Here is an 18995-nt window from a genome sequence, read left to right as displayed (position 1 = left end):
GCTATAACATCAGCTATACATTGAAAGTGATGTGAAGTGGAGGAGACGCTGGACTATGTCTTAGATCTATATATTAGGTACTGGATGGCTGGCAGTGAGAGCTGCAAGCTACAGGAAACTTTCAATTTACCGGTACCTAAATAACCGGAAATCTCGGTTAACCGGCAAAATTCAGGAGTAGGTTCAGGTAAGTTTTACTTCATATTGTACTTGCCTTCCTCGATCTGTTGCTGTGCAAGGGTGTGGCTGCAGCTGTTGCTAAGCTACAGAGATGCTTGCAACTTGTGGCCATTGTTCTGAACCTGTTGCTAAGCAACAGGGTTTGTTGCTTTATACGGAGCTCTCATCTCTCCGTATCTTTTACTATAGCTTTCGGTTATCCGGAATTTTTGATGAACTGGCACCACGTCGGTCCCGTCGGTGGCGGATAAAAAAAAGTTTCCCATACTTCATAGCTCTGATGATGTTATATTGTGTGACAGCAAAGCTGGAACAGTATATCATTGTCAGAAGTGTCCAGAGATGTATTGGAGCCTGAATCAAACTACCGGGGAGTTTTACATGTAATCTAGAACTTTAAAAGAATATTACAGTCGAACTTCAGTCGTCCTGACGCCTTGAAACCAGAGGGCACCTGTAACTGTGAAATGGCCACAAAGTTTTATGTCTCATACACTGTACAGTCTTTTGCCCCCCCTCTCTGATTTTCTCCGCTCTTCTGCTAAAGGTACAAACTTGTGTTGGGGGTACAGTTCCACGGACATCTGCCCTCGGGTAGCTTTGTAAAGTAGCCATTCTCCCATCCTTGAGCCTATACCGTGAGTGCTGACAAGGTATTTGTCAGTGGAAAAAGAAAGAAAGACTTGCATTTCTATAGCACCTTTCACGACCTTAGGATGTCCCAAAATGCTTTACAGCCAATGAAGTACTTTTTGAAGTGTAGTCACTGTTGTAATGTAGGAAACGTGGCCAGCCAATTTGTGGACAGCAAGCTCCCACAGACAGCAATGTGATAATAAGCAGATCGTCTGTTTCAGCTATAAACATTGGCCAGGTCACCAGGGCAAACTCCCCCTGCTCTTCTTCGAAATAGTGCCCTGGGATCTTTTACATCTGCCCACTTGAGAGGGCAGATGGAGCCTTGCTTTAATGTCTCATCTGAAAGACGGCGCCTCCGACAGTGCAGCACTCCCTCAGTACTGCACAGGAGTGTCAGCCTAGATTCTTGTGCTCAAGACTCTGGAGCAGGACTTGAACCCATAACCTTCTGACTCAGAGGCGAGAGAGAGTGCTGCCCACTGAGCCACAGCTGGCACCACATCTGGGACCGAGCCTGATCATGTCCTCACCCAATCCTCCCCAACTGCACACATTCCAACAGGTGGCACCAGTGATCAGGAGCAGGAACCTTGGCTGATTACTTTTCACAACTGAACCAGGAGAGCGGAGTCCATTTGTAGCGTGTCTTTCACTGTCTAGCTGAGATCAGCTAGCTCAGCACAGTTCAGGGTTTCAAGTTGGGACCTTCCTGCTCTGAGTTGCTCCGGGCAGTGCCTTTACAAACTGAACTCTGAGAATCAGAAGCTAGAGAGAATGTTAGTGATCTTCACCATGGGCTTTTCAAGCCAATGTTTTGATTCAGCTTTTAACCCAACCCAACCCTGTTCTTCCATTTCATTCCATGATAATGGGTCTTGGAACTATAGTCCTCATTGGTCATGTACAATAGGTCAAGTTGGTCAAAGCCAGGCCGGGAAGTAAAAACATAAGAACATAAGAATTAGGAGCAGGAGTCGGCCATATGGCCCCTCGAGCCTGCTCCGCCATTCAATAAGATCATGGCTAGTCTTTGACCTCAACTCCACTTTCCTGCCCGATCCCCATATCCCTTGATTCCCCTAGAGTCCAAAAATCTGTCGATCTCAGCCTTGAATATACTCAACGACTGAGCCTTCACAGCCCTCTGGGGCAGAGAATTCCAAAGATTCACAACCCTCTGAGTGAAGAAATTCCTCCTCATCTTAGTCTTAAATGGCTGACCCCTTATCCCGAGGCTATGCCCCCCAGTTCTGGACACTCCAGCCAGGGGGAAACAACCTCTCAGCATCTACCCTGTCAATCCCCCTCAGAATTTTATATGTTATATGAGATCACCTCTCATTCTTCTAAACTCCAGAGAGTATCGGCCCAATCTACTCAATCCCTCCTCATCAACCCTTTCATCCCAGGGATCAATCTAGTGAATCGCCTCTAAGGCAGGTATGTCCTTTCTCAGATAAGGAGACCAAAACTGTGCATAGTACTCCAGGTGTGGTCTCACCAAATCCCTGTACAATTGTAGTAAGACTTCCTTAACTCTTGTACTCGAACCCCCTTGCAATAAATGGCATGAAAATTGCGTCAATGCACCAATATACAAAGTCACTTATCCTTATTAACAAAGTAGTGGCTGAAAGAGCAGAGTGCTTGAAGGCCAGACAACCGAGGTCCTACTGTGTGTAGTAAACACAGAACATATAAAGGTGGCATGATGCTGATGAAAGGTCAATAGCGATAGAATAGCTGAAGATAGATCCTATTGCACAACTGGTACTTTAACAATGCTAGGATACAGGAAGATTTTAATGTGCTATTGCTATGTACCATTGGCTGTAACAAAATCAGAATGCTGATAGCAGTGAAGGAGGACAAAAAACAAATGTCAATATTGATAAGCAATTAATTAGCGATATGAAGGGTTGAGATTTCAAATTGTTCACCTTTGTCAAGAGCAGTATCTGCTATAAAACCAAAAATTCAATATCAACTCTTCCCTCTCTCTGAAATAAAAACAGAAAATGCTGGCAATACTCAGCAGGTCAGGCAGCACCTGTAGAGAGAAACAGAGTTAATGTTTCAGGTCGATGACCCTTCGTCAGAACTGGAAAACAGTTAGAGATGCAGCAGATTTTTAAGCAAGTGTAGGGGGCAGGGAAAGGGGGGAGGAGAGGAAAGAACAAAAGGGAAGGCCTGTGATAGGGTGGAAGGCAGGAGAGATTAAAAGACAAAAGGGATGATGGTGCGAGGCAAAAGGAGATGGTAATGGGACAAGTTAAGAAACAAAAGATGGCTCTAGCTGAGGTGTAAATGGCGATGGCGGAATCATCAACAGCTGCTATGTGAGAGAGTAAAAAATAAAACATTTAAAAAATAGGGGCCGAGGTTATGGTCTGAAATTGTCGAACTCGATGTTGAGTCCAGAAGGCTGTAAAGTGCCTAATCGAAAGATGAGGTGCTGTTCCTCGAGCTTACGCTGAGCTTCCGTGGAACAATGCAAGAGGCCGCGGACGGTGAGGTCTGAGTGGGAGTGGAGCGGTGAATTGAAATGACAGGCGACCAGAAGCTCGGGGTCACCCTTACGGACTGAACGGAGGTGTTCCGCAAAGCGGTCTCCCAATCTGCGTTTGGTCTCCCCAATGTAGAGGAGACCGCATCGTGAGCAGCGAATACAGTATATTAGATTGCAAGAAGTACAAGTAAATCGCTGTTTCACCTGGAAGGAGTGTTTGCGGCTCTGGACAGTCGGAAGGGAAGAGGTAAAAGGGCAGGTGTTGCATCTCCTGTGCTTGCACGTGTCATGTGGGTGGTGGGGGTGTTAGAGGGGTGGACCAGAGAGCCACAGAGGGAGCGATCACTTCAGAATGCTGAAAGGGGATGGGAGCGGGAAGATGTGTTTGGCGGCGGGATCACGCTGGAGCATACGAGCAGCAGAGTTTTGGAGAGCTCAAGTTTACGGAGGGTGCTAGTTGGGAGTCCGACCAGGAGAGCATTGAAATAGTCAAGGCTATAGTTAACTCATTGGCTATGCAGCCAAGAGACCCAAGCTTGAATCTTGAGTCTTATCTGTCTTTGACCACCCAGTCCTCCCGTAATGAACAAGTGGCTTTGATTTGCTCATCCTTTGGAGGGAAAGAGCATTGTTGCTCCACATGATTGCGCCTCTTGGAAGATCAGTAAAGGTGACACATTGATGTCAGCGATGGAGATACCTGAAGACTGGGTTGTCCCACCCTCTTGGCCCAGATTGAAGTGCGAGAAGGCCTAAGAGGTGGAAAAGGTGCAACCGGAAAAAGGTGTTTTGTTTCCCAATAAGCAACACCCTTTCCAGAGTGCACCAATGTACGTCCGGTGTTAAACGGCCTCACAGTTGCATTGGCCATTCACAGGCCACACCTGCATAGGGAGTGTCACCATTAAAGTCCCTTTTCAAAAACTGGGAGGCCTGCGCTGTAGAGCCAGTGTGTGGATTGAATCCTCCGCCGAGCTCCCAATCTCACCCCTTTGTTGTGAGGAGGTGCCAAGCAAGAGGTTGGATGCTTCTCCGGAGAGGAGAGGGAACATCTGGAATGGGGGTTGACATGAATCAGTCATTCATGGAAGAACAGGCCAGGCCTGGACAGACTAGATGCAGGAAGGATGTTCCCGATGGCCGGGGAGTCCAGAACCAGGGGTCATAGTCTAAGGCTAAGGGGTAAGCCATTTAGGACTGAGATGAGGAGGAATTTCTTCACCCAGAGAGTGGTGAACCTGTGGAATTCTCTGCCACAGAGGGCGGTGGAGGCCAGTTCATTAAATATATTCAAGAAGGAGTTGGATATATTTCTTAAGGCTAAAGGGATCAAGGGATATGGGGAGAAGGCAGGGACAGGGTACTGAATTTGGATGATCAGCCATGATCTCATTAAACAGCGGAGCAGGCTCGAGGGGCCGAATGGCCTACTCCTGCTCCTATCTTCTATGTTTCTATGAAAGACTTATGAAATAATACTGAGCAGCCTGCGGGTGACGCTGTCCAGGGAGAGTATAAATACTCGGGCACGGGCCCAGCTTGCGCAGGACATTCTTAACAGGAACTAGTGAAGGACACAACTAGACCTCCATGTTGTAAAACAGTTGATTAAAGCTTTGTTTAACGCTTAGACTAAGTGCCTAGTAGTTTTCTTACATCAGGGGTCGCTCCACTTGGCCACTCCTGTGCAGCCCCTATCAGTGGGCAGCGGCAGTGGTCAGGGCGCAGGGCAATCATTGTGTCCTTTTAGATGGAGGAGATGTGTGCTGAGATGGAGAGACAGCAAGCGGGGGGCGGAGGCAGTGGCGGGGGGGGGAAGAGAGCATGTATTCATAATAGACTACACGCTTGTCATTTAACAAAAATCAGCTACAAGGAATTAACATTGGCTCGTTCATCTATCTGCTTTAGATGTTTCCGAGTACTTTTATTTAAACAGCAAGTACTGCTGGTATCATCATTGGCTTGGAAAACCTGAGGGCGTGAGGCAGCTGAATGAACATACAGGGCTATTGCTGAATGATCCCGGAGTTTGTGGTCGTAGTTCAAGTAATGAAAATCCACCTCCCAGAGAGTCAGGCCCAGTAACTCCGTCCGGCCTCTGTCTTTCCCCCAGTGACAACAACAATCGTTTCAACAAAATATATGTTTTAACAATTGGCAAATGTGGAAAGAATGCAACAAAAAAAGGGTGTGAATAAGCAGACTGTTAACTGTTTATTCTTGATAATTGTTGGAGGCGAACAGGATTTGTGACTGTGGGGCTCCTTTTTTTTTGTTGTTAAAGAAATCTTTCTGGAAGGGGTTGGCGGGGGGGGGCGGTGGGCGGCGACTGCAGTGTGTGGCTGTCGGGGGTGGAAACGGGATCGGACTCTGCGCTGTTGCCTCCCGCCCACCAACACGCACTGTCTAGGCTCGCACTTGAACGACAGACAACTTTGCCGAGGGCTGCTGAAAATGTGGAACTGTGTCCTGGGCATCATCAGGAAAGGGAAAGGTTCTGTGGGGTGGGGGTGGGGGGGTGGGGGGGGAAAGCCTCTACATGTACGGGCACAGTCACGGTGAGATTTAGTGAGATGTTAGGAGCCTTGGCCTATAAAACCGTTAGCCTACGGTGCATAAAGAGGCAGTGTATAACGGTGCAGTGAGATTATATGGTAGTGGGGCCCCAATACTTTATACAGCAGATGGGAGGTGAACTCAAGGGTAGGGGGTTGCAATGCTGCTGTGCAGTATTAATAACGGACATGCTAGTGTGCTTGTATGAAATTCCTTTGCTATTTTGATGAAGGTGTGAAGCCACTTAAAATAAACTGGCTAACGCTTTGTTACAATAGCAGGCAGAGGAACCTGATACAAACAAGTTAAAACATCTGTTGCTAATGCTGCACAGCACGACTCCAACTCCCTATGATTGCTCAGACTTGTGCGGGCATCCAAAGAGACCAATAAATGATGAGAAAGGTGAGAAAAGTGCGTCCGTGCTCACTCGGCCTGTTCAACACTGCACCCTCGCGCACCTTGCATGCAATCGCAAGTAATGCTAAACCCCCCCGGGGGAAGCGGAGGATGGGGAATAAATAAACTTGTTGGCCAATTGCAGGAAAGACTCTGGGCAATGCCGCTCCAATATCCAACAGCAACTTGCATTTATATAGCGCCTTTAACGTAGTAAAAAGTCCCAAGGTGCTTCACAGGAGTATTAGACAAAACTTGACTGAACCACATAAGGAGAAATCAGGACAGGCGACCAAGAGCTTTATCAAAGAGCGTCTTAAAGGAGGCGAGTGAGGTAGCGAGGCGGAGAGGTTTAGGGAGGGAATTCCAGATCCTAGGCTGTTGGCAGCTGAAGGCATGGCCGCCAATGGTGGTGCGATTATAATCGGGGATGCCCAAGAGCCAAAGAATTGGAGGGGAGCAGAGATCTTGGCAAAGGGGCAAAACCCAAGGGACCACAGACACCCGCGATGCATCCCTAGACATACTTTAACTGACACCGCAACCGCCCTCCCCACCCCACCCCACCCCGATCCTGGGACAGAGTTCCTGATCTCGGACATGCCTCTGAGGAAGGTGTTGAGTGAAAGCATGGGCGTTACCGAGAGAGGAGAGAGAGAGAAAAATTCCCAGGGTGATTCACCGTGGAATGCGCTGGCAGATTTCCTAGTGCTCGGCCACAGAGCTGCAGTGTCAGAGGCCTGGCAGCAGGTCAGCTGACCAACCTGTCAGCTGAGCACCGCAGCACCCAAGTGGGCTGAGTTTCCTCTGCGTGCTATTTTTAGCGGGCTGCTTAACACGTTGGCGCAGATTCTTGGCTGTGCCATTTTGCTTCAGCCTTTAGCATAAATGGGTTAATGTCTGCATCAAAACAGCACTGATAGGAATACACTGACTAGTGCATTTATATATAAAAGTATAGGGGAAGTTAAATGCAACAAAACTAAAGGTGAAAAAGACACAAATGAAGGTTGGCTAGATAAAAATAAAATGCCATGTTTCTCAGAAGTAAAGTTTGATTGTTATAGTTCTGGCTCAGTGGGCAGCACCCTTGCCTCTGGGTCAGAAGGTTGTGGGTTCTAAGCCCCACTCCAGAGATTGAGCACATAAATCTAGGCTGACACTGCTGAGGGAGCGCCGCACTGTTGGAGGTGCCATCTTTCGGATGAGAGGTTAAACCGAGGCCCCATCTGCTCTCTCAGGTGGACGTAAAAGATCCCACGGCCACTATTTCGAAGAAGAGCAGGGGGGAGTTCTCCCCCGGTGTCCTGAGGCCAATATTTATCCCTCAATCAACATCACTAAGACAATTATCTGGTCATTATCACACTGCTGTTGCGGGAGCTTGCTGTGTGCAAACTGGCTGCCACGTTTCCTACATTACAACAGTGACCACACTTCATTGGCTGTAAAGCACTTTGGGATGTCCGGTGGTCGTGAAAGGCGCTATAGAAATGCAAGTCTTTCTTTTATAAAATAAATTGATGGTATTTTTTCTAGTGTACATTCTCCATTAAACCTGGCATTATGGGCAGAGAAGTACTGGCTAGTTTACGTGTGTGTGGGTGTGTGTGTGAGATAGTTTGTGTTAAGTTTCTTTAAGTTTGTACCTGGCAGCCAGTGTATTGAAAAGCCCAATCTCAGCGGTACAGTGCTTCCTGGTACAGCCCTGTGCTAGTCAGTTACAGGTCGGGTTCACACCCAGTGCTAGCGTTGCTGTAGATGTTAGCACACATATCTCAGAAGCGTCTAAAAGGGTCGAGATCATACAAATATGACCACAGCTTCAGATTTTCGCTAAAATCCCATTATTCCTCCTTTTCAACCCCCCCCTCACTCACTCTCCCCGCACAGAATTACACATATTGTGCAGGGGGGGGGGGGGGGGTGAGGTGATGGCACAAGTTGTCGCAAAGATTCCCATGCACTTTGGACACTGTCCCTCCTCAGATGGAGTGGGTCCATCGGACACTTGCCCGTGCAGAACTCCAGACACTCGCATTCCTTGAAACTGGGTGATTGACACGGATGAATGCAGCGTTCTGTTTTCTGAAAACTATGCGTGCGAGCATTTGAATAAGTGCTGTGGCTTCTAATGCCAGGGGAAGAAGGGAAGGGAAGGGGGGGGGGGGTGGGGAGAGACACATTCAACTCACATCCTGCCCCTTTTGGTGGGTTTCTAAGAAGCCCTCTGCTTTCGAGGAGGGGATTGGAGCGCTACTAAAACTTGCGGCGAGCTTTCCCTTGCAATCTCCTCCCCTCTCCTCTCCACTCTCCCTCTCTCTCTCTCTCTCTCTCTCTCGCCCACTCTCTCCTGTCGCAAAGCTGTCCCTGACTTGCCTTGGCACGGGGCACCACCCTGTGATTGACAGCTCGCACTGGAACGGGAGGCAGGCAGTTGGACGTGACGAAGAAGGGGCGATGGTGCAAGAACAAAAAAAAAAGACGCGGTGGGGTGGATTTCAGACCTGAAAGGACTCTCACCCACCCCCCTCTCTCTCTCCCCCCTCCACCCTCCCTCTCCCCCTCCACCCTCCTCTGAAAGGTAGCACCATCAATCTAACTTACAACCAGAGAAGATCAGCCCTCCTTTCCCCCAACCCTCCCCTCCCCATATCAAAGGCAGCAATGTGCAAGGACATATTTACAGCGTCGCATTTCTGAATCGCAAATGCACGTTACGTACAATTGCCTTCGCCCTTTTCTCGTAGGGAAAAAAAAGACTCCAGAAAATGTTCAACCCCCCCCCCCGCAAAAAAAAAGTTGAGGTATTTTGTGTTTTTAAGTGTAGGCGACGTGATAACTTCCCCAACCCCAAACCCCAAAGTTTCAGGGAAGGAAGATTGGTGTGTGTCCACAGAAAGCCCACTGTGCAGATCCCGTTCTGAAGGCTGCATTAAGCGAGAGTCTGTGTGCAAACCTGCCAAGTTTTGCTCTCTCTCTCTCTCTCTCTTTATTTATATATAAAAACGGGAGACGTTTGTTATCCAAAAAAATGGGAGCTGTGTAAACACCGTCTTTTTTGTAAGCAACAAAAGTTTGGCTCGAAACCCGAAGTTTCTGAGTTTCATTTAAAACTGGGTGACATTTCTTCCTTCGCCGATTTGTTTGGAGAGAGAGAGAGAAAAAACCACACACACACAGACACACACCCGATCCAAATTGTAAATAAATAAAATATTAATTATTTTTTTTTTGATTGAGGAGGAGGAGGAAGGGGGGGTGGGGGGGGGGGGGAGGGAGGGAGGGAAAGGAAGGGGAGATTGCTGGGCTGGAGTGCTGATGACTCCCACAACACTGAGAGAGCGAATCGCCAGACAGAGAGGCAACGCAAGCGGCTGTGTCATTCCTCCGACAGAGAGAGAGAGAGGAGAGAGAGAGAGCCTTCTGTCTCGAAGCAACTGATCTCGCTGAGCTATCTTGCAAAGTTTGACAAGTCGAACGCCGCTTTCTGGGGCTTTTCTGTGTGTGTGTGTGTTTATTATATTTTTGTGCTTGTTTTTTTTCCCTCCCCTTTCTCTGTCTCCAAGTCAACACTGACATGTCAGTTTAATTGCGTAACTGACACACACACAGACACACACACACACAGAGAGAGACTGAAAAAAAAAGTTTTTGACAACAAGCGAGTGGATTTCTTTCTGTTGCTGTTTTGGGGAGACTGCGAGAGCTTGTACAGTACAGCTTTTTTTTTGTTGTTGTTCCTCCTCCATCCACTCTCTCTCTCTCTCTCACTCACACAACCAACGTTGTCAACTTTCGCTTTCAGAACTCCCGAGGCCGGGGTTAGAGTTCAGCATGGAAAATAGGCTGTTGCAAAGACCCTGAACCGGCATTCTCACACAAGCCAGACTCATTCGCTACCGTAGTAACTATGTACTCCCCGCTCTGCCTGACTCAGGTAATGCTTTTTTGGCTCGGCTCGTTTTTTTCTTATTATTATTCAATGCAAACTGTGATTGTCGATGTTCCTTTTGTTCCAGTTCTCCCTCTTTCTCTATCTCCCCCTCCCCATAACCAACCGCCCCCCTCCCCTTCCTTCCGTGTGTGTGTGTGTCTGTGTTTTTTTGGGGGTATTTTCTCTCTCTTTGGAAGGAGACTTATGGCATCAATCCAGACTTCCCTCTGCATTCAGCACATGGCTGTCATCTCCAGAAAATGGCGGTTATCCCAAAATTTATATAAATGTGCGGCTCCTATTTGGAATTATTAACAATCTCAACGCCAGAGCCACAGGAGAGTAAAAAAAGAAAACGAATTGTCTGGATTGTTGCATTTTTTTTTGCAGTTGAATTTTAAGGCGGTTCGAAAGCTGTGTTTGCTTCTATTTCTTATTTAGAAAGAAACTATTTGTAATTGAAGAGTTGGAGCAGCTGCCCTTATCTGTTAATTGTGGCGTTGTCTGATCTGTACAATATGTAAACTGGAAAACAAAAGCACGTTGTTTTTTTAAAGGAGGCACAATGCTAGCTGGATATCCTTCTTGTAGTCTCTCTCTCTCTCTTTCTCTCTCTGTCTATCTATCTCTGTTCATTGCGATGATTGCCGCTGTGCAGGTATGAGAACTCGCGTCAAAGTTCTGTTAACTTTTTTTTGGGGAAAAAAAAAGATTTAAAAAAAAATCTGGTCTGGAACTACGAGTTATAACGGAACTCATTCCAGAAATATCTCGTGTGCAATATTTGCAATCCTTTCCAGTTTGTTTCTGACTCTCTTTTTCTCTCTCTCTGTGTAATTGTAGTGATTTTGTAATATATATATTTTTAAAGAAATTGTAGATGCTTTTGAAGGTGCTTATTATTGGATGGAATAGTGGGGAGACGCCAGCTATTTATTACGCACTTCTATAACTGATGGAGCTGCAATTTGGTGGCATATTTTGATTCGCTTTTCGGTGTCCAGTTAGTGAGGTTTTTTTTCCTCAGTGACAGTTCATTCATTGTGAAAGGCATGCTGTCCACCTGGAATTAATGCGGCCACTACTCGCTTAACTTGTGTTACAGTAGACAGCTCGCACTGGCCAGTCTTGGGCGATTGAAGTTGTTTCCTCTTTATGACTTGGGAAGAGTTTAGGAGAGTGAAAATGATTCCCAGGCCCCCCCCCAGCATTTCAGTATTTAAAAAAAAAATATTGTACACCTACCAGACTGAATTGTGCAACTTGACTGTAAGATGCAGTTACAATCCCTCTTTGTTTTGGAAGTAATGGAGGAATGTAAGTAACAACGCAGAGACAATTTGTTATTCCACATAATTAAACTCGTTCATTCAAAATCACAAACACAGGCCACTGGACGAGGAGCCGAGAAGCAGTTCTGTGGGGTTTTGAAGTTTGTATTTGGTGCCATTGCTTGCGTCTGGATTATTCACAGGACAATACAAAAAATAATATATAGCGGATAAAACGAGAAGTGGTATTTTACCAGACCACTCCTTATCTAATCACGTTTACACAGCCTTTAAAAGCTGGCCTGTTTCATTCTGCCTTCATTTTTCTGTCGCACGTAGCGTTAGAATGAAATGGCCACAGTAAAGTGCAGATGGAGATTCTTTATTTTACAAAGCTGTATTTTCCAATTTAGCAAAAGGAAAGCTGATTTTTTTTTCAATATAAAAAAACCCCACTCCCCTAATATTAAGTGCGTGCAAGAGTAAAGCAAAGCTGCAGGGAGCGGAGGCTTTGAACACCTGTGCCCTTCCAGACCTTTATATTAAACCTGCCTGTGTGTTTCCCCGTGTTACCCGCACAGAGTTCACATGGGGCAGGTGACGGTAAATTGTGTTGAATTAACCTTTGGGAAATCGCGCTCTCTTGAACTTTTTTTTTAACAAGCAGTGCAGTTTTTTTAATTAAAAAAAAATTAAATTTCCACTTTTAAATGTTTGTTGGTTCTGCTGTGGTTTGTAGGGGCCTATTGTGTATTCCACTTACTTAATTGCATATTAATTAATTAATAAGTGACTGCGGGGATTAATTCCTTATTTGTGACCAATATAAATTAATAATGTGTAAAAGTCCTTTCAATGATTGATGCGTCTATTTTTATAAGTGTGATCATGAGGAGCTGGGGTGAATCCTGGATTTCTTTCTGACGTGGAGCCTTATCTGACTCTCCATTCAGGAATATTTGGACCAGGGGAACGTGGGCTTGCGAGAGCACTGTGCACTTTTAACTCTTTCTGTGCTGGACGTGGTGGCTCTATGCGAAACCATATGGGTCCATTCATTGTCTGTGACCTTGTGTTACATTAGGAATGAGCCGAGTTGTACAGGCATGTGTGTGTGTAACTGTACAGAAATGCATTTCTACTGATTATGACTGTACATTCTGAGTGTATTCTGTCTTTGTACCGATTATATTATAACGGGCAGCATTACTAGAAGGGGAAAGTAACTCGTGCAGTATTGCAAAGAGGCAGTGCACACTGCTTAGCACCATTCCCCTATCATTTTGATTTGTCATTGTTAATTAGACTCCACTTCCCACTCTCTTCCTCCCCCCTCCCTCCCCACAAAGTAACTCCTCACTGGGGTACTGTTTCACCAGGTATGGATGCCCTGATTGTACTTTACCCATGATGGCCCGTTCTTTAAAGTAGGAAAGATTTGCATTTCTATAGCGCCTTTCACGACCACCGGACGTCTCAAAGCGCTTTACAGCCAATGACGTACTTTTGAAATGGAGTCACTGTTGTAATGTAGGAAACCTCAAAAGAACGAGTCTCAACGTGCCAATGGCCTTCTTTAAAAAAAATAAATCTCGACCTTGCATTTTCTTACGCGCCAGAGTCTCGGCGGTGCGCGTCGGCCGGCTATTCTACCGGGCGGGCCATCACAGCCCAGCGGGATTCGCGCACCGCGCAAGCCGGGGTGGGGTGCCCCACTGCCCGGCCGCTCTTTCCGGGGAAACCCAGGGTGGGCCGAAGCCAATCGTGGCACCCTTAGCTGCCACTGCATCCCGCCACCTGCTAACTCAGCACAGGTCAGAGGTGTGGGATCCCCTCGGCTACTGGCTGAATGAACTCTGTGAGCTGATCGTTCTCAGTTTGTACTGGCCTTTCTCCCCCCCTCTCCCCTCCCCAATGCCATATTCACTGCCCATGTTACTGCTTAGCAGAGAGGTTAATAACCAGGGGGCATAGATTTAAAGTAATGGGTAGAAGGATTAGAGGGGAGTTGAGGAGAACTTTTTTCACCCAGAGGGTGGTGGGGGTCTGGAACTCACTGCCTGAAAGGGTGGTAGAGGCAGAAACCCTCATCACATTTAAAAAGTACTTGTATATGCTCTTGAAGTGCCGTAACCTACAGGGCTACGGACCAAGAGCTGGAAAAATGGGATTAGGCTGGATAGCTCTTTGTCGGCCGGTACAGACACGATGGGCCGAATGGCCTCCTGATCTGTGCCGTAAATTTCTAGGATTGTATACTTAGCAGTACAAAAAAAACCAAAATTAATTAAGTTTAATAAAATAAATATGGGCCTTAAGTGGTACAAATATTACAATGGGGTTTAATTCCCCTACCGTCGCTTTATAATCTGGACAGTGATATCTATCTCTTAGCCTGTAAAATAACTGCAGATATTATAAATAGCAGTGATTTCTGTATTGACAATACATATTTATTATGCATATGATACACACGTGTATCTCTGGGCATAGATTCGATATGTATATGTAAGGACGGGTGTACTTTAGATATACAGGCTTGAAATGATGCTGTCTGGATATTACTAGCGCTGAACATGTTTGTCTCAAATTCCAGCCCCCCTGTTTGAACGGAGAACTGATTCCATCTATCTGTTAGCGCCTCTGTTAAAATGACAGAGGAATTTCGGGCGAATGTGTTCAGCTGGCGTTCAGACTGTGTAACCGCAAGGCCCTAACCTGCAAGTAAGGTGACACATAACGGGATGAAGATACGGAAGGAACTGGGAATGAATAAGCGAGAACCCGCAAATGCTCCCCCCTCCCCTCCCTTCCCACCCGCCAAAAACAATCTGTACGCAAGGCAGGATACCTTGGATAAGTGCAGAGCGCACTGATCAGCGCACGGATGGAAGGAGTGGCCAGTGGTCTGCTGAAGGGGTCCATGCAGGAACATTCACCTGTTTCTCTTCCCCCGACACTGATCGACCCCGCAGTGCCTTCTCAGCATGTGTTTTATATATTAATATATATAAAGAGACTTGCAGGCTGGACATTAGTGGCAAATGAATGTATCTGCCTGTTAAAGGGGAACCATTTTTCTAAGACAATCTGTGCGCCTTTGTGGAGGATTGTGTATTTAAAAAAGCCCAATCTTATAAATATTTAAAAGAGGAAAAAAAACCCCCCAGTACTGGATTAATCTTTTTTTTTTGCTCCTTAAGAGGTAGGGCTGCCTAGAGTACAATGGGACTGCCTGTTATATGGAGAATGGCAGATGGCTGATGGTGTGATATAAGGGTGGAACGAACACACTCGAGGGGCTCCGGGTGCTGGAATCCCCCCCTGCAAGTGTACAGATTTATCATCACCCTTGTGTATGTCGCAATTTGTTTTATAATAATCGAGGGGGATTATTTTCCTGTTGAACTTTTTCTGTTCATGTTTTGCTGTTAGAACTTTCACCCAAGTGTGATCATTTGTTCTTCATCCATCTCACGCACCGTTGGTTGCCCAGAACCCAGAGCATCATGTCCATGACAAGGACTCCTTTCAATCAGTACCTTTCCCCCCTCCTCCCCTCCCTCTCCAATTTTCTCTGCTCTCCTGCTGAAGAGCCTGCCTCCTGCTGGTGGGTTATGGTGCCGCACTGGTTGCCCTCAGTGCCTCATCCAGCATTGCCCCAGTGGGTAGCACTCTCTCGCCTCTGAGTCAGAAGGTCTTCGTTCGAGTCCCACTTCAGAGAGATTTGAGCACAAAATCCAGGCTGACGCTCCCCGTGCCAGTACTGAGGGAGCGCCGCACTGACGGAGGTGCCGTCTTTCGGATGAGACGTTAAACCGAGGCCCCATCTGTTCTCTCTGGTGGATGTAAAAGATCCCATGGCACTATTTGGAAGAAGAGCAGGGTGAGTTCGCCCCCGTGTCCTGGGGCCAATATTTATCCCTCAACCAACGTAACTAAAAACAGATTATCTGGTCACTATCACATTGCTGTTTGTGGGAGCTTGCTGTGCGCAAATTGGCTGCTGCATTTCCTACATTGCAACAGTGCACATCAAAAGTATTTACCTGGCTGTAAAGCGCTTTGGGACGTCCTGAGGTAGTTAAAGGTTATATATAAATGCAAGATCTTTCTTTCTATTCAGCGTGACTAGGCCTAGATTTTGAGTGTCAGCAGGATATTCGACCAGGGAATCAGCGCATCACGGATCTTGTTCTCATCTGACATGCACTTGGCCATTGGATGATGACCATGAGCAGTAGGTTGATCAGTTGACCATGTCCCCCAACCTGGTCCTCTCCAATCTGTTAAACTGGAATAATCTATCAGTAGGCATGCAATCCAGCCCTTTCATTATTTTGTAAGACCTCTATCAGGTCTAGGCTGCTCTAATGTAAACAGACCAAGGTCCTTTAGCTTATCTGAGTTAAGTGGTTTTTCCATTTGAGTCAAGGCTGATATGTAAACACTACAGACTTCTAGAAGTCCCATTCTGGCCTGAGTACAGTCACATACCATGTTTCCTCGCTCACTGCTCATGGCACTTCAGGCTATTGGCAACTGCAGCAAGAAACGTGGACTAAAATTCTCACTTCTATCGCCCCCCCTCCCCCCCCACCTGCCCCGCCCCTCCCATTCCCTTACACATTTGGGCAAATTTAGGTTAACTGCCAGTGGGCAGTGACACCCAGAGTTACCAACTCTGGTTGGACAGTGTCATAAATCTCATCATCGAGAAACTACCTATGAAATAACGCTGGACGGCCAGCTGGTGGCGCCGTCCAAGGAGTATAAATACTCGGGCGTTGGCCCCAGCTTGCCCAGGGACATTTTGTAAAGACAAGGAGCTAGTGAACTACAACTAGACTTCCATGTTCTGAAACAAGTTGATTAAAGCCTTGCTTTATGCTCAAACCAAGTCCGTAGTGAGTTTTATTACGTCAGACGTATTCCTAGTGGTTTCACCACATGGCCACCAACCACCCTGCCCAGTCCGCCAGCCACGTTCTCCCCATCGCTGTTATTGTAACTGTCTTTGTTCTTATCGAGAAGCTTAGTGACATGAATCAGTCATTCATGAAAGAAAGACTTATGAAATAATACTGAGCAGCCTGTGGGTGACGCTGTCCAGGGACAGTATAAATACTCGGGCACGAGCCCAGCTTGCGCAGGACATTCTTAACAGGAACTAGTGAAGGACACAACTAGACCTCCATGTTGTAAAACAGTTGATTAGAGCTTTGTTTAACGCTTAGACCAAGTGCCTCGTAGTTTTCTTACGTCACTTAGGTCTATAGTGGATGCTGCTATCGACGTTTGAGAAGCGCAGGGCTGACGGCAAGGCGGTGCTGAGCTTCGGGGACTGGCGGAGAAAGGCAAGGTCGAGCGAGGCGAGGAGGTCCACCCCATTTGTGAGGGTGCTGAGGAAGAAGGAGCTGATGTAGGAGATGGCGTGATGGGTCTTGGGTTCAATGCAGCGAGGTTGTAGGAACAGGATGAGGAGCAGGCAGGCGGTTGCATTTGGAGTTTGGGAGGGAGGATCAGCGAAACACTGTTGCTGTGCTGTAATCGGAGAGCGAGCAATATTACATGGAGATGGGAGAGATAATCCTTACAAGACAGCAAGTATTTTCGATGTACAGAAATGTTTCTCACACTTGTATGTTTATTGGCAGCGGTGCGCAACAGTCGCACATTTCAAAGGGGAATGAACGATTTTGTTCTTGATATATCAATCAACGTAATTCTCCCCAATTTCAAAGAAATGGGTAATATAGCACAACAAAGCACATTGCAGAAACAGCAAAGCATGTTCCATAGTGTGGAATGGCTGTCTGCACCGTCAACAACTACTTGTATTTATATAGCGCCTTTAACATTGTAAAATGTCCCAAGGCGCTGCACAGGAGCGACTATCAAACAAAATTTGAGAGAAACAGAGTTAACGTTTCAGGCTGATGATCTTTCTGACCCAGTTCTGACGAAAGGTCATTGACCTGAGACGTTAACTCTGTTTCGCTCGCCACAGATGCTGAACCTTTCCAGCCTTTTCTGTTTTTATTACTAATATAAGTGTAATAGTTTTAGTGTTGTACAGTGCACTCGATTCACCAGAATATCCCGATCCCGTGCACCATATGAATCTGGACTCGAGGATACAGCTTTCTCGTCTCGCAAGGCTGTGAGAAATGTTTAACATTGTCAGCCTTTATTGATTCAGCATTGCAGATTTAAAAATTCTCATCCTTGTTTTCAAATCCCTCCGTGGTCTCAGCCACTCCCTATCTCTGTGATCTCCTCCAGCCCCACAACTCCTCCGAGATCTCTGTGTTTTTCCAATTCTGACCCTCTTGCGCATCCCCGATTTCCACTGCTCCACCATTGGCAGCCGAGACTCTAAGCTTTGGAATTTCTTCACTAAACCTCTCCACCTCGCTACCTCTCTCTCCTCCTTTAAGACCCTCCTTAAAACCTACCTCTTTGACCAAGTTTTTGGTCACCTGCCCTAATATCTCCTTATGTGGCTCGGTGTCAAATTTCTGTCTGATTACACGCTTTGGGATGTTTTAGTACGTTAACGGCGCTGTATAAATGCAAATTGTTATCGTTGCTCTTTACCAGAATAGGTCAGGCTGCATTTGAACAAATATTTTAGCTGCCCATGCAGATTAAATAAGAAATAAAAACATTTAATAGGGTTTCATAGAAAGCTTGGGGTTCCTGCACTGAAATCTTAAGTACAGAGCATGGACATTCTGTAGTGTAAGTCGGCCTCATGTTACTAAGCATCTTCATATATATCGGACTGGTGTACAGGGAAAACTTAAGGACGGTATGGGCCACGTAATATCCTCCAGAACGGGAAAGCGGGACCTCGGTATAGCGTCTCAGCCGATGGGCGCCTCAGTGCTGCGCCGCCTAAATGATGTGCTCGAGTCCCGGAGTGGGACCTGCCAGCTGACATAGAAACATAGAAACATAAAAGATAGGAGCAGGAGTAGGCCATTCGGCCCCTCGAACCCGCTCCACCATTCAATGAGATCATGGCTGATCATCCAAATTCAGTACCCTGTCCCTGCCTTCTCCCCATATTCTTTGATCCCTTTAGCCTCAAGAAATATATCTAACTCCTTCTTGAATATATTTAATGAATTGGCCTCCACTGCCTTCTGTGGTAGAGAATTCCACAAGTTCACCACTCTCTGGGTGAAGAAATTCCTCCTCATCTCAGTCTTACCCCTTATCCTTAGACTGTGACCCCTGATTCTGGACTCCCCCGCCATTGGGAACATCCTTCCTGCATCTAGTCTGTCTAGTCCTGTTAGAATTTTATAAGTTTCAATGAGATCCCCTCTCATTCTTCTAAACTCCAGCGAGTATAAGCCCAATCGACCCAATCTCTCCTCATATGTCATTCCTGCCATCCTAGGTATCAGTCTGACAACTGAGCCAAGCCGACAGTTGCCCGTTTGAAGCCAGTACCTACCTAAAACCATAGGGCAGCATGAGCTATGTGCTT

General features: G+C 46.6%; 1 protein-coding gene across 7 annotated transcripts in view; it reads left to right on the top strand.

Annotated features, from left to right (window-relative positions):
• The window catches only part of nfixb (nuclear factor I/Xb), a 609152-nt gene that overhangs the window by 12849 nt on the left and 577308 nt on the right, over window positions 1-18995 (top strand). For 4 of the 7 annotated variants that reach the window (XM_085971688.1, XM_085971686.1, XM_085971690.1 and 1 more), the window contains exon 1: window positions 9651-10226. In XM_085971688.1, the coding sequence (XP_085827814.1) occupies window positions 10200-10226 (27 nt within the window). In that variant the 5' untranslated portion in view covers window positions 9651-10199. Of the gene's footprint in view, window positions 1-9650; window positions 10227-18995 lie in introns of those variants that run through there. The other 3 variants (XM_085971683.1, XM_085971682.1, XM_085971684.1) reach the window with 1 other exon arrangement.

Source organism: Somniosus microcephalus, chromosome 31, assembly GCF_052327205.1.
Source record: "Somniosus microcephalus isolate GS21.2 chromosome 31, FLI_Smic_1.0, whole genome shotgun sequence".
Lineage (NCBI taxonomy): Eukaryota > Metazoa > Chordata > Chondrichthyes > Squaliformes > Somniosidae > Somniosus > Somniosus microcephalus.
Note: the sequence above shows the minus strand (reverse complement) of the source record. Positions and strands in the feature narration are given on the sequence as shown.